Source organism: Cherax quadricarinatus, chromosome 40, assembly GCF_038502225.1.
Source record: "Cherax quadricarinatus isolate ZL_2023a chromosome 40, ASM3850222v1, whole genome shotgun sequence".
Classification (NCBI taxonomy): domain Eukaryota; kingdom Metazoa; phylum Arthropoda; class Malacostraca; order Decapoda; family Parastacidae; genus Cherax; species Cherax quadricarinatus.
The window spans coordinates 17,511,539-17,528,467 of NC_091331.1; the positions used below are offsets into that span (position 1 = coordinate 17,511,539).

General features: G+C 38.8%; 1 protein-coding gene across 3 annotated transcripts in view; it reads right to left on the reverse strand.

Annotated features, from left to right (window-relative positions):
* Nucleotides 1-16,617, reverse strand: part of flr (actin-interacting protein 1 flr) — a gene marked incomplete at its 5' end in the record, with an annotated part of 240,820 nt that extends 224,203 nt beyond the window's left edge. For all 3 annotated transcript variants that reach the window (XM_070092751.1, XM_070092750.1, XM_070092749.1), the window contains 1 exon segment: nt 16,470-16,617. In XM_070092751.1, coding sequence (XP_069948852.1) covers nt 16,470-16,617 — 148 coding nt within the window.
* Between the last annotated feature and the right edge of the window lie 312 nt (nt 16,618-16,929).

Consider the following 16,929-nt stretch of genomic DNA (forward strand, 5'->3'; position numbering starts at 1 on the left):
TGTGTACACAAATGGAGCAAACTCTTCCACACAGCCAATTACAGTTGGTGTCCCACAGGGAAGTGTCCTTGGCCCTCTTCTCTTTCTCATTTACATAAACGACCTACCAAATGCAACGCAACTACTCAAACCCACACTAATTGCAGATGACACTACATACGTCTTCTCTCACTAATGCCCAGTCATACTAGCCAATACTGCAAATACCGAATTACAGAAAATATCTACCTGGATGATGATTAACAAACTTACTCTCAATATTGACAAAACCTACTACATTCAGTTTGGGAACAGAACTACAGATGTTCCTCTTAACATAATGATAAACAGATCACCTATCACAAAGCTCACAGAGGGTAAATTCTTTGGAATCCACCTTGACAATAGACTCAAATTTCAAACACATGTACAACAAATTTCCAAGGAAATCTCCAAGACTGTAGGCATACTATCGAAGATACAGTACTATGTTCCACAGTCAGCCCTCCTGACCCTACATCACTCACTCATTTACCCCCATCTCACCTATGGAATTTGTGCATGGGGCTCAACAACAATAAATCACCTCAGACCATTAATTACCCAACAAAAAGCTGCAGTCAGAATGATAACAAATTCCCATTCCAGGCAGCATACTCCACCAATATTCAAAACTCTAAACTTACTCAGTACAAAGAATTCATACTTATTATTGTGCCTACTACATACATAGAACACTGAACTCGGATATAAACCCTTCCCTCAAACTTCTCCTTACCAACCTCGACAGAACACATGACCATAACACAAGGCACAGATCACTCTTTGATGTTCCCCGTGTCCATCTCACACTGTAAAAACTCAATTCACATAAAAGGCCCAAAAATCTGGAATTCATTACCTGTGAATATAATAGAAATACTGTCTGTTTATCAATTCAAGACTTCTTAAAAACCACTTACTCAACCACAACTAAATAAATACTGAATCTCATAAATGTATAACCTGTGACCCTATCAAACTATGTTTTTTTTTTAATTACATTACCCAATAGAATATCCCATTCTCTTGAATGCACAGTAACTCATCTAATGACCATATGACCTGTTTCTGCACTACAAAACATTGATTTTACTCGATCTGATTCGATTATATTATACAGTGGACCCCCGCTTAACGATCACCTTCCAATGTGACCAATTATGTAAGTGTATTTATGTAAGTGTGTTTGTACGTGTATGTTTGGGGGTCTGAAATGGGAACAAATTCGGTCAGTACTGGCACCTGAACATACTTCTGGAATTAAAAAATATCGTTAACCGGGGGTCCACTGTACATTGTTATGCTACAAATTTGTACAACTTTAATGCTTATTTGAAATACTCATTTGTACTTCATGTTGTAATTTGTTTACTGTAATTTTTACCACTGAATATATCATTGCTTAGTTAATCTTAAGTTAATTTTAAGCCTGCCCATAATGCTCTGCATACAAGGGGCTTTTGGTATGTACACCCAATCACTATATTTCTTTGTACACCTATGTACCACGTCCAAATAAAAAATAAAATAAATAAATAAATAAATATATATATATATATATATATATTTTTTTTTTTTTTTTTTTTTTTTTTTCAACAAGTCGGCCGTCTCCCACCGAGGCAGGGTGACCCAAAAAAGAAAGAAAATCCCCAAAAAGAAAATACTTTCATCATCATTCAACACTTTCACCACACTCGCACATTATCACTGTTTTTGCAGAGGTGCTCAGAATACAACAGTCTAGAAGCATAAACATATAAAGATACACAACATATCCCTCCAAACTGCCAATATCCCAAACCCCTCCTTTAAAGTGCAGGCATTGTACTTCCCATTTCCAGGACTCAAGTCCGACTATATGAAAATAACCGGTTTCCCTGAATCCCTTCACTAAATATTACCCTGCTCACACTCCAACAGATCGTCAGGTCCCAAGTACCATTCGTCTCCATTCACTCCTATCTAACACGCTCACGCACGCTTGCTGGAAGTCCAAGCCCCTTACCCACAAAACCTCCTTTACCCCCTCTCTCCAACCCTTTCGAGGACGACCCCTACCCCGCCTTCCTTCCCCTATAGATTTATATGCTTTCCATGTCATTCTACTGTGATCCATTCTCTCTAAATGACCAAACCACCTCAACAACCCCTCTTCTGCCCTCTGACTAATACTTTTATTAACTCCACACCTTCTCCTAATTTCCACACTCCGAATTTTCTGCATAATATTTACACCACACATTGCCCTTAAACAGGACATCTCCGCTGCCTCCAACCGTCTCCTCGCTGCTGCATTTACCACCCAAGCTTCACACCCATATAAGAGTGTTGGTACTACTATACTTTCATACATTCCCTTCTTTGCCTCCATAGATAACGTTTTTTGACTCCACATATACCTCAACGCACCACTCACCTTTTTTCCCTCATCAATTCTATGATTAACCTCATCCTTCATAAATCCATCCGCCGACACGTCAACTCCCAAGTATCTGAAAACATTCACTTCTTCCATACTCCTCCTCCCCAATTTGATATCCAATTTTTCTTTATCTAAATCATTTGACACCCTCATCACCTTACTCTTTTCTATGTTCACTTTCAACTTTCTACCTTTACACACATTCCCAAACTCATCCACTAACCTTTGCAATTTTTCTTTAGAATCTCCCATAAGCACAGTATCATCAGCAAAAAGTAACTGTGTCAATTCCCATTTTGAATTTGATTCCCCATAATTTAATCCCACCCCTCTCCCAAACACCCTAGCATTTACTTCCTTTACAACCCCATCTATAAATATATTAAACAACCATGGTGACATTACACATCCCTGTCTAAGACCTACTTTTACCGGGAAGTAGTCTCCCTCTCTTCTACACACCCTAACCTGAGCCTCACTATCCTCATAAAAACTCTTTACAGCATTTAATAACTTACCACCTATTCCATATACTTGCAACATCTGCCACATTGCTCCTCTATCCACTCTATCATATGCCTTTTCTAAATCCATAAATGCAATAAAAACTTCCCTATCTTTATCTAAATACTGTTCACATATATGCTTCAATGTAAACACCTGATCTACACATCCCCTACCCACTCTAAAACCTCCTTGCTCATCCGCAATCCTACATTCTGTCTTACCTCTAATTCTTTCAATTATAACCCTACCGTACACTTTTCCTGGTATACTCAGTAAGCTTATTCCTCTATAATTTTTACAGTCTCTTTTGTCCCCTTTCCCTTTATATAAAGGGACTATACATGCTCTCTGCCAATCCCTAGGTACCTTCCCCTCTTTCATACATTTATTAAACAAAAGTACCAACCACTCCAACACTATATCCCCCCCTGCTTTTAACATTTCTGTCATGATCCCATCAGTTCCAGCTGCTTTACCCCCTTTCATTTTACGTAATGCCTCACGTACCTCCCCCACACTTACATTCTGCTCTTCTTCACTCCTAAAAGATGGTATACCTCCCTGACCAGTGCATGAAATTACTGCCTCTGTTTCTTCCTTAACATTTAAAAATTCCTCAAAATATTCTCGCCATCTACCCAATACCTCCATCTCCCCATCTACTAACTCCCCTACTCTGTTTTTAACTGACAAATCCATATTTTCCCTAGGCTTTCTTAACTTGTTTAACTCACTCCAAAATTTTTTCTTATTTTCATTAAAATTTCTTGACAGTGCCTCTCCCACTCTATCATCTGCTCTCCTTTTGCACTCTCTCACCACTCTCTTTACCTTTCTTTTACTCTCCATATACTCTGCTCTTCTTATAACACTTCTGCTTTGTAAAAACCTCTCATAAGCTACCTTTTTCTCTTTTATCACACCCTTTACTTCATCATTCCACCAATCACTCCTCTTTCCTCCTGCCCCCACCCTCCTATAACCACAAACTTCTGCCCCACATTCTAATACTGCATTTTTAAAACTATTCCAACCCTCTTCAACCCCCCCACTACTCATCTTTGCACTAGCCCACCTTTCTGCCAATAGTCGCTTATATCTCACCCGAACTTCCTCCTCCCTTAGTTTATACACTTTCACTTCCCTCTTACTTGTTGTTGCCACCTTCCTCTTTTCCCATCTACCTCTTACTCTAACTGTAGCTACAACTAAATAATGATCCGATATATCAGTTGCCCCTCTATAAACATGTACATCCTGGAGCCTACCCATCAACCTTTTATCCACCAATACATAATCTAATAAACTACTTTCATTACGTGCTACATCATACCTTGTATATTTATTTATCCTCTTTTTCATAAAATATGTATTACTTATTACCAAATTTCTTTCTACACATAGCTCAATTAAAGGCTCCCCATTTACATTTACCCCTGGCACCCCAAATTTACCTACTACTCCCTCCATAACATTTTTACCCACTTTAGCATTAAAATCCCCAACCACCATTACTCTCACACTTGATTCAAAACTCCCCACGCATTCACTCAACATTTCCCAAAATCTCTCTCTCTCCTCTACACTTCTCTCTTCTCCAGGTGCATACACGCTTATTATAACCCACTTTTCACATCCAATCTTTATTTTACTCCACATAATCCTTGAATTAATACATTTATAGTCCCTCTTTTCCTGCCATAGCTTATCCTTCAACATTATTGCTACTCCTTCTTTAGCTCTAACTCTATTTGAAACCCCTGACCTAATCCCATTTATTCCTCTCCACTGAAACTCTCCCACCCCCTTCAGCTTTGTTTCACTTAAAGCCAGGACATCCAGCTTCTTCTCATTCATAACATCCACAATCATCTCTTTCTTATCATCTGCACAACATCCACGCACATTCAGACTTCCCACTTTGACAATTTTCTTCTTCTTATTCTTTTTAGTCTTTTTAGTAATCTTTACAGGAAAAGGGGTTACTAGCCCATTGTTCCCGGCATTTTAGTTGACTTTTACAACACGCATGGCTTACGGAGGAAAGATTCTTATTCCACTTCCCCATGGATATAAAAGGAAAATTAATAAGACCAAGAACTATTAAGATAAAATCAAAGAAAACTCAGATGAGTGTGTATAAATAAATGTGTACATGTATGTGTAGTGTGACCTAAGTGTAAGTAGAAGTAGCAAGACATGCCTGTAATCTTGCATATTTATGAGACAGACAAAAGACATCAGCAATCCTACCATCATGTAAAACAATCACAGGCTTCGTTTTACACTCACTTGGCAGGACGGTAGTACCTCCCTGGGTGGTTGCTGTCTACCAACCTACTACCTATAAATATATATATATATGTATATATATACGTATATATATATATATGTATATATATATGTATATATATATATATATGTATATATATGTATATATATATATATGTATATATATATGTATATATATATGTATATATATATATATATATGTATATATATATATATATATATGTATATATGTATATATATATATATGTATATATATATATATATGTATATATTTTTTTTTTATTATTATCACACCGGCCGATTCCCACCAAGGCAGGGTGGCCCGAAAAAGAAAAACTTTCACCATCATTCACTCCATCACTGTCTTGCCAGAAGGGTGCTTTACACTACAGTTTTTAAACTGCAACATTAACACCCCTCCTTCAGAGTGCAGGCACTGTACTTCCCATCTCCAGGACTCAAGTCCGGCCTGCCGGTTTCCCTGAATCCCTTCATAAATGTTACCCTGCTCACACTCCAACAGCACGTCAAGTATTAAAAACCATTTGTCTCCATTCACTCCTATCAAACACGCTCACGCATGCCTGCTGGAAGTCCAAGCCCCTCGCACACAAAACCTCCTTTACCCCCTCCCTCCAACCCTTCCTAGGCCGACCCCTACCCCGCCTTCCTTCCACTACAGACTGATACACTCTTGAAGTCATTCTGTTTCGCTCCATTCTCTCTACATGTCCGAACCACCTCAACAACCCTTCCTCAGCCCTCTGGACAACAGTTTTGGTAATCCCGCACCTCCTCCTAACTTCCAAACTACGAATTCTCTGCATTATATTCACACCACACATTGCCCTCAGACATGACATCTCCACTGCCTCCAGCCTTCTCCTCGCTGCAACATTCATCACCCACGCTTCACACCCATATAAGAGCGTTGGTAAAACTATACTCTCATACATTCCCCTCTTTGCCTCCAAGGACAAAGTTCTTTGTCTCCACAGACTCCTAAGTGCACCACTCACTCTTTTTCCCTCATCAATTCTATGATTCACCTCATCTTTCATAGACCCATCCGCTGACACGTCCACTCCCAAATATCTGAATACGTTCACCTCCTCCATACTCTCTCCCTCCAATCTGATATTCAATCTTTCATCACCTAATCTTTTTGTTATCCTCATAACCTTACTCTTTCCTGTATTCACCTTTAATTTTCTTCTTTTGCACACCCTACCAAATTCATCCACCAATCTCTGCAGCTTCTCTTCAGAATCTCCCAAGAGCACAGTGTCATCAGCAAAGAGCAGCTGTGACAACTCCCACTTTGTGTGTGATTCTTTATCTTTTAACTCCACGCCTCTTGCCAAGACCCTCGCATTTACTTCTCTTACAACCCCATCTATAAATATATTAAACAACCACGGTGACATCACACATCCTTGTCTAAGGCCTACTTTTACTGGGAAAAAATTTCCCTCTTTCCTACATACTCTAACTTGAGCCTCACTATCCTCGTAAAAACTCTTCACTGCTTTCAGTAACCTACCTCCTACACCATACACTTGCAACATCTGCCACATTGCCCCCCTATCCACCCTGTCATACGCCTTTTCCAAATCCATAAATGCCACAAAGACCTCTTTAGCCTTATCTAAATACTGTTCACTTATATGTTTCACTGTAAACACCTGGTCCACACACCCCCTACCTTTCCTAAAGCCTCCTTGTTCATCTGCTATCCTATTCTCCGTCTTACTCTTAATTCTTTCAATTATAACTCTACCATACACTTTACCAGGTACACTCAACAGACTTATCCCCCTATAATTTTTGCACTCTCTTTTATCCCCTTTGCCTTTATACAAAGGAACTATGCATGCTCTCTGCCAATCCCTAGGTACCTTACCCTCTTCCATACATTTATTAAATAATTGCACCAACCACTCCAAAACTATATCCCCACCTGCTTTTAACATTTCTATCTTTATCCCATCAATCCCGGCTGCCTTACCCCCTTTCATTTTACCTACTGCCTCCCGAACTTCCCCCACACTCACAACTGGCTCTTCCTCACTCCTACAAGATGTTATTCCTCCTTGCCCTATACACGAAATCACAGCTTCCCTATCTTCATCAACATTTAACAATTCCTCAAAATATTCCTTCCATCTTCCCAATACCTCTAACTCTCCATTTAATAACTCTCCTCTCCTATTTTTAACTGACAAATCCATTTGTTCTCTAGGCTTTCTTAACTTGTTAATCTCACTCCAAAACTTTTTCTTATTTTCAACAAAATTTGTTGATAACATCTCACCCACTCTCTCATTTGCTCTCTTTTTACATTGCTTCACCACTCTCTTAACTTCTCTCTTTTTCTCCATATACTCTTCCCTCCTTGCATCACTTCTACTTTGTAAAAACTTCTCATATGCTAACTTTTTCTCAGTGCTGGAGGCAACGATGTTGGCAGACGTAGGAGTGAGGACCTGATTAGCAGGTATAGGTCAGCAATAGAAATAATTAGAAGTAAGGGTGGGAACCCTCTCATATGTGGTATTTTGCCAAGGAGGGGAGTTGGAAGTGAATGGTTGTCCAGGGCAATTGGTGTCAATTGCTGGCTGGACAAATACTGTAAGGAAAATGCAGTAACATTCATTGACAACTGGGACCTCTTCTATGGCAGAAATGACATGTTTGCTAGGGATGGGGTTCACTTATCTAGGTGTGGGGTGGGAGCACTGGCAACTGCAGTGGAGGGAGCAGTTAGGACTTTAAACTAGGAATAGTTAGTGGTATGGGTTTTGGCAGGAAAGCAGTGAAGTCCCAGTGTAGTAATATTACGAGTTCTAGGGGAACTAGTAATAATAAGAACGAGATAGATATTGAAAAGCCAGGGACCTTGGGTGATAAGGACAGTAATAGGTTTAGTAGAAAAATAGAAATGAGCAGGAAGGGTAAAGAGAAAGGAGAGTCTTTCAATGTTTATTATGCTAATTGCCGTAGTGCTAGGAATAAGATGGACGAGTTGAGATTAGTTGCTAGTGTAGGTAACATTGATGTATTTGCCTTAACTGAGACGTGGTTTAATTCAAAAAGTCGGGACATGCCTGCGGAATGTCATATTCAGGGTTTTAAATTGTTCCAAGAAGATAGAAGTATTGGGAGGGGGGGTGGGGTGGCATTGTATGTCCGAGATCGCTTGAACTGTTGCATAAAAACGGGTATTAAGTCTGAAGTAACACATACAGAGTCTGTTTGGATAGAATTTTCAGAGGGGCATGAAAAACTGATTTTAGGAGTGATATACCGTCCCCCAAACTTAGATAGGGACCAAGGGAAACTACTATGGGAGGAAATTGTTAAGGCCACAAGGCACGATAATGTAGTAATTCTAGGAGACTTTAACTTTAGTCATGTTGATTGGAATTTCTTGACTGGGAATTTAGAATCATACGACTTCTTAGAAGTATTTCAGGATTGTTTTTTGAAGCAGTTTGTGACAGAACCTACAAGGGGAAATAACCTGCTTGACTTAGTTATGGCAAACAATGAATCCCTTGTTAATAATTTAGAAATTTCTGAGGAACTGGGTGCTAGCGACCACAAATCAATTACATTTAGCATTGAATGGAAGTACGTTAGTAGCGATAACTCAGTAACAGTCCCAGATTTTCGCTTAGCAGATTACGATGGGCTTAGAGAACACTTATCATCTGTTGACTGGGGTAACGAAGAGAGCTATCAATATGACAGTTTTCTGAACACTATACATGCTGCTCAAAGAGCGTTTATCCCATATAAAGAAATTAGATCAAATAGAAATGACCCAAAATGGATGAATAATAGGCTCAAATATCTACTAGGGCAAAAGAAAGGAATTTATAGGCGTATCAAAAGAGGTGAGGGTCATCTTATGAATCAGTATATTGACATTAAGAGGGACATTAAAAAGGGGATAAGAAAAGCTAAAAGGGACTATGAAATTAAAGTTGCTAGGGATTCTAAAACTAACCCAAAAAGTTTTTCCAGGTCTATAGAACAAAAGTTAGAGATAAGATAGGTCCCCTTAAAAATAACTATGGGCACCTTACTGACAAAGAGAATGAAATGTGCTTGATTTTAAATAATTATTTTCTCTCAGTTTTTACACAGGAAGACACTAACAATATTCCAGTAATTAATTTTTACAGTGGGCTAGAAGAAGATAAATTATGTAACATCACAGTCACTAGTGAGATGGTTGTGAGGCAGATAGACAGACTGAAGCAAAATAAGTCGCCAGGTCCTGATGAGGTTTTTTTCAAGGGTTCTTAAGGAATGCAAAATGGAACTCTGTGAACCATTAACTAATATTTTTAATTTATCTCTTCAAACAGGTGTAGTGTCTGATATGTGGAAGATGGCTAATGTAACTCCTATTTTTAAAACAGGGGACAAGTCGTTACCGTCAAATTACCGCCCAATAAGCCTGACCTCAATTGTAGGCAAATTACTAGAGTCAATTATAGCTGAGATTATAAGAAGCCATCTCGATAAGCATAGCTTGATTAATGATACTCAGCATGGATTCACAAGAGGCCGGTCTTGTCTAACTAATTTATTAACTTTCTTCAGTAAAGCTTTTGAGGCTGTTGACCACAATAAAGAATTTGATATTATTTACTTAGATTTTAGTAAGGCTTTTGATAGAGTTCCGCACCATAGACTGTTAAAGAAAGTGGCAGCTCATGGCATTGGGGGAAAAGTGCTCTCGTGGATCGAGTCATGGCTCACTGACAGGAAGCAGAGAGTGTCCATAAATGGGGTTAAATCCGAGTGGGGATCTGTAACAAGTGGCGTTCCACAGGGATCAGTCTTGGGCCCGTTGTTGTTTATAATATATATCAATGATCTTGATGAGGGAATTACTAGTGATATGAGCAAATTCGCCGATGACACAAAGATAGGTAGGATAATTGATTCAAACGTAGATGTTAGGGAACTTCAGGAGGATTTAAACAAACTCTATTCTTGGTCAGAAAAGTGGCAGATGCAGTTCAATGTAGATAAATGCAAGGTTCTGAGGCTTGGGAGTGCCCATAACACTAGTACTTATAAATTAAATGATGTAGAACTTAGCCATACAGATTGCGAGAAGGACTTGGGGGTTATGGTGAGCAGCAACCTTAAACCAAGACAGCAATGCCTAAGCGTACGTAATAAGGCAAATAGATTACTGGGATTTATATCAAGAAGTGTAAGCAACAGAAGTCCAGAGGTCATACTGCAGCTTTATACATCATTAGTAAGGCCTCACCTAGATTATGCAGCTCAGTTCTGGTCTCCGTATTACAAAATGGACATAAATTCGTTAGAAAACATTCAGCGTAGGATGACTAAATTAATACATAGCATCAGAAATCTTCCTTATGAAGAAAGATTGAAGACTCTTAAGTTACATTCACTTGTTAGACGAAGAATGAGGGGAGACCTGATCGAAGTGTATAAGTGGAAGATAGGTATAAATAAAGGGGATATTAATAAGGTCTTGAGGATGTCTCTCCAAGAGAGAACGCGCAGTAATGGATTTAAATTAGGTAAGTTTAGATTTAGAAAGGACATAGGAAAGTATTGGTTTGGAAATAGGGTAGTTGATGAGTGGAACAGTCTACCTAGTTGGGTTATTGAGGCTGGGACTTTGGGTAGTTTCAAATCTAGGTTGGATAAGTACATGAGTGGGAGGGGTTGGATTTGAGTGGGACTTTCACATCAGAGCTTATTTCTTGGGTGGCATTGAAAATTGGGTTGGGCAAATGTTTTGTTAGTGGGATGAATTGTAAAGGACCTGCCTAGTATGGGCCAGCAGGCCTCCTGCAGTGTTCCTCCTTTTCTTATGTTCTTATGTTCTTACTACTCTCTTTACATCATCATTCCACCAATCGCTCCTCTTCCCTCCTGCACCCACTTTCCTGTAACCACAAACTTCTGCTGAACACTCTAACACTACATTTTTAAACCTACCCCATACCTCTTCGACCCCATTGCCTATGCTCTCATTAGCCCATCTATCCTCCAATAGCTGTTTATATCTTACCCTAACTGCCTCCTCTTTTAGTTTATAAACCTTCACCTCTCTCTTCCCTGATGCTTCTATTCTCCTTGTATCCCATCTACCTTTTACTCTCAGTGTAGCTACAACTAGAAAGTGATCTGATATATCTGTGGCCCCTCTATAAACATGTACATCCTGAAGTCTACTCAACAGTCTTTTATCTACCAATACATAATCCAACAAACTACTGTCATTTCGCCCTACATCATATCGTGTATACTTATTTATCCTCTTTTTCTTAAAATATGTATTACCTATAACTAAACCCCTTTCTATACAAAGTTCAATCAAAGGGCTCCCATTATCATTTACACCTGGCACCCCAAACTTACCTACCACACCCTCTCTAAAAGTTTCTCCTACTTTAGCATTCAAGTCCCCTACCACAATTACTCTCTCACTTGGTTCAAAGGCTCCTATACATTCACTTAACATCTCCCAAAATCTCTCTCTCTCCTCTGCATTCCTCTCTTCTCCAGGTGCATACACGCTTATTATGACCCACTTCTCGCATCCAACCTTTACTTTAATCCACATAATTCTTGAATTTACACATTCATATTCTCTTTTCTCCTTCCATAACTGATCATTTAACATTACTGCTACCCCTTCCTTTGCTCTAACTCTCTCAGATACTCCAGATTTAATCCCATTTATTTCCCCCCACTGAAACTCTCCTACCCCCTTCAGCTTTGTTTCGCTTAGGGCCAGGACATCCAACTTCTTTTCATTCATAACATCAGCAATCATCTGTTTCTTGTCATCCGCACTACATCCACGCACATTTAAGCAACCCAGTTTTATAAAGTTTTTCTTCTTCTCTTTTTTAGTAATTGTATACAGGAGAAGGGGTTACTAGCCCATTGCTCCCGGCATTTTAGTCGCCTCATACGACACGCATGGCTTACGGAGGAAAGATTCTTTTCCACTTCCCCATGGACAATAGAAGAAATAAAAAAGAACAAGAGCTATTTAGAAAAAGGAGAAAAACCTAGATGTATGTATATATATATATGCATGTGCGTGTCTGTGAAGTGTGACCAAAGTGTAAGTAGGAGTAGCAAGATATCCCTGTTATCTTAGCGTGTTTATGAGACAGAAAAAGAAACCAGCAATCCTACCATCATGCAAAACAGTTACAGGTTTTTGTTTCACAGTCATCTGGCAGGACGGTAGTACTTCCCTGGGTGGTTGCTGTCTACCAACCTACTATATATATATCTTCCATTCTATCAAATGAAACCAGAAAACTGAGAATACAACCATAAAAACCATTTGAAAATACATAGCAAAGCCACAGTTTTAAACCAAAAACATGGTCACATGCTGTAGGATTCTTTTTTTTACATGGTGCACACTTACCACATAGACCCCTTCTCTCATTTTTAGGCCCAAATTTACCTCTCACAGCTTATCTGAGTGAGCCGAGCTCATGGCGTAGAACTACGGTACTGACGTTGAAAGGGTTAAAGCATAAGCAATGGGAAGATTATTTACATAATTCTATGAGAAAGAATTGTAGTCTATGGTAATTGGGAAAAAGGTTGTGCAAGGACTCACACTTATGGGACTTCTATTTGTGAATGCAGTTAAAAAATTGCTACTTACCAAAATACAAAAATCTTCCCTGTCTTTTAAAAGGCTCCTAGATAAAAGGGAAAGCATCAGAGGCCAAAAGAATAGATTTTTAAATAAAATGTGATTTTTACCATATAGTGGTGCAAGCTTTCTCAAAGATGTAAAAGACACGGCCATTGTAGACTGATTGTCCGCAAGAAAATTACAAATGAATCAAGACTAAGTGTAGAACAGGTTTTTTCAACAGCCAAAATGATAAGGAAATGGACAATTACAGGATTCCATTTAACACACAAGTCACTTAGAAGTATCAGATACCACCTCAAAATTTATAAGTCTCATACATCAGAAGTGATGGAGGGAAGCCAGCCTGCTTCAAGTGAATGAAACACCAAACTTCCTGGGAAAACAAATTTCTCATGACACTATGAAAAAGCCCTATCTGGTTGTGTGTTGTATTGTCAACCTGTTAAGGAAATATAATTATACGGGCTGAAATGTGGTATAGAGTAAATTACAAATTAGTAAGGAAAATAAGATGAATTATAATGGATGATACTTTGCACAATACATTATAGTAGGAAGTTATTCAAATTTATGCTAGCTGTAACCAAGTGTTAATGTTTAAAATAAAGATGGAGAAAACAAAAGTTTAAATTCAATTTGGATTCACAGTTCAAGCAGATTGCCTCATGTACAACCTAAAATTACTGTATTTAAAAAACAGACAAAGCCTCAGTAACAGAATAAAAGAAATCCATAATGATAATGAGTATGACATTATTATAACTGTTACATCACATGTATCAGAAACAGCAGAAATGTTTTAAGACACTTATGGTATTAACATGTTATCTATATCTTCCATGCTTTTTATCCCTTGTAACTCCCCATCCTTGAGGGGTAGTCACTATTCATATTCCTTAGATAATGACACCATATGCAAGTATTAAAGTAAGGTTGAGATTTTACATGAGTGAAGGGTTGAGCTTTTGCATATATGAATAAGTCACCACTTCCTTGCACTGAGAAAGACGTACAAAAGAATAGTTCTAGTCTGCCTCAGAGTGCACATACAAATACATTAAAAATTTTTTTTTTTTTCAACAAGTCGGCCGTCTCCCACCGAGGCAGGGTGACCCAAAAAAGAAAGAAAATCCCCAAAAAGAAAATACTTTCATCATCATTCAACTTTCACCACACTCGCACATTATCACTGTTTTTGCAGAGGTGCTCAGAATACAACAGTCTAGGAGCATACACATATAAAGATACACAACATATCCCTCCAAACTGCCAATATCCCAAACCCCTCCTTTAAAGTGCAGGCATTGTACTTCCCATTTCCAGGACTCAAGTCCGACTATATGAAAATAACCGGTTTCCCTGAATCCCTTCACTAAATATTACCCTGCTCACACTCCAACAGATCGTCAGGTCCCAAGTACCATTCGTCTCCATTCACTCCTATCTAACACGCTTACGCACGCTTGCTGGAAGTCCAAGCCCTTTGCCCACAAAACCTCCTTTACCCCCTCTCTCCAACCCTTTCGAGGACGACCCCTACCCCGCCTTCCTTCCCCTATAGATTTATATGCTTTCCATGTCATTCTACTTTGATCCATTCTCTCTAAATGACCAAACCACCTCAACAACCCCTCTTCTGCCCTCTGACTAATACTTTTATTAACTCCACACCTTTTCCTAATTTCCACACTCCGAATTTTCTGCATAATATTTACACCACACATTGCCCTTAAACAGGACATCTCCACTGCCTCCAACCGTCTCCTCGCTGCTGCATTTACCACCCAAGCTTCACACCCATATAAGAGTGTTGGTACTACTATACTTTCATACATTCCCTTCTTTGCCTCCATAGATAACGTTTTTTGACTCCACATATACCTCAACGCACCACTCACCTTTTTTCCCTCATCAATTCTATGATTAACCTCATCCTTCATAAATCCATCCGCCGACACGTCAACTCCCAAGTATCTGAAAACATTCACTTCTTCCATACTCCTCCTCCCCAATTTGATATCCAATTTTTCTTTATCTAAATCATTTGACACCCTCATCACCTTACTCTTTTCTATGTTCACTTTCAACTTTCTACCTTTACACACATTCCCAAACTCATCCACTAACCTTTGCAATTTTTCTTTAGAATCTCCCATAAGCACAGTATCATCAGCAAAAAGTAACTGTGTCAATTCCCATTTTGAATTTGATTCCCCAAAATTTAATCCCACCCCTCTCCCGAACACCCTAGCATTTACTTCCTTTACAACCCCATCTATAAATACATTAAACAACCATGGTGACATTACACATCCCTGTCTAAGACCTACTTTTACCGGGAAGTAGTCTCCCTCTCTTCTACACACCCTAACCTGAGTCTCACTATCCTCATAAAAACTCTTTACAGCATTTAATAACTTACCACCTATTCCATATACTTGCAACATCTGCCACATTGCTCCTCTATCCACTCTATCACATGCCTTTTCTAAATCCATAAATTCAATAAAAACTTCCCTACCTTTATCTAAATACTGTTCACATATATGCTTCAATGTAAACACTTGATCTACATATCCCCTACCCACTCTGAAACCTCCTTGCTCATCCACAATCCTACATTCTGTCATACCTCTAATTCTTTCAATTATAACCCTACTGTACACTTTTCCTGGTATACTCAGTAAACTTATTCCTCTATAATTTTTACAGTCTCTTTTGTCCCCTTTCCCTTTATATAAAGGGACTATACATGCTCTCTGCCAATCCCTAGGTACCTTCCCCTCTTTCATACATTTATTAAACAAAAGTACCAACCACTCCAACACTATATCCCCCCCTGCTTTTAACATTTCTGTCATGATCCCATCAGTTCCAGCTGCTTTACCCCCTTTCATTTTACGTAATGCCTCACGTACCTCCCCCACACTTACATTCTGCTCTTCTTCACTCCTAAAAGATGGTATACCTCCCTGACCAGTGCATGAAATTACTGCCTCTGTTTCTTCTTTAACATTTAAAAGTTCCTCAAAATATTCTCGCCATCTACCTAATACCTCCATCTCCCCATCTACTAACTCCCCTACTCTGTTTTTAATTGACAAATCCATACTTTCCCTAGACAATTAACCCAAGGGGAAAACTTAAATGGGAAGGGTGTTCATCCAAACAGCATTGTGAACATTGAAAAATTCATAAATAACACATATTTAGGAGAGGAAACTCTAAACAACATTGCAGTTCGTCACGGATCACCGTCAAGTCATAACTTGATAATGTTCCAGGATGGACTAAAACATCACTTAAGTTTCCTGTCCTCTGTGTATGTTCTTTGTGAACTGTTCCTGCAACAGTATTGTGATTCTCATTCATCAGAACTGTAAAATGTGCCAAGCCTCAAAGCTGTGTTGTAGTATATACAAGACAGTTAATAATTATAAAAATGTTAATATTATTCAATACTGAATTTAAACATATTCAGGACACGATCCAGTATGACAAGACTAAAGTACTAAGATCATATCCACTCACTTTCCTCGACCTTCGCCAACAACACATATTCGCTGCGAGTCATGAGACCAGCAGACGTCCCGAATTGGGCCTCCCAAGGGTTGGTATTCCGCTTTGAGAATGTGTTCAGGGTTAATGGTGTCCCAGATGCGCACTTTGCCATGCTGATCTAAAGGCAAATAAGACTGAGCAGATCATCTTAATATTGCATGGTGTATTTCTACACAAAATTGTCCTCTACTCTAAAATTTTCACTAAAGCATACTATATGTATGTACTATATACGGCCTCTCCTCACTTAGCGACATACTCATTTACTGACGACTTGGACTTACAACGGGCTCTGACCAGCATGCATACCTAAATAATGTATATCAGAGCTGATTTCCTCTATTCTGTTTATTACAATATATAGTACACTACTGTATAAACATTTAAAAATATGCCGAAAATGCTATAAATGGTGCAAAGGTGACATTAA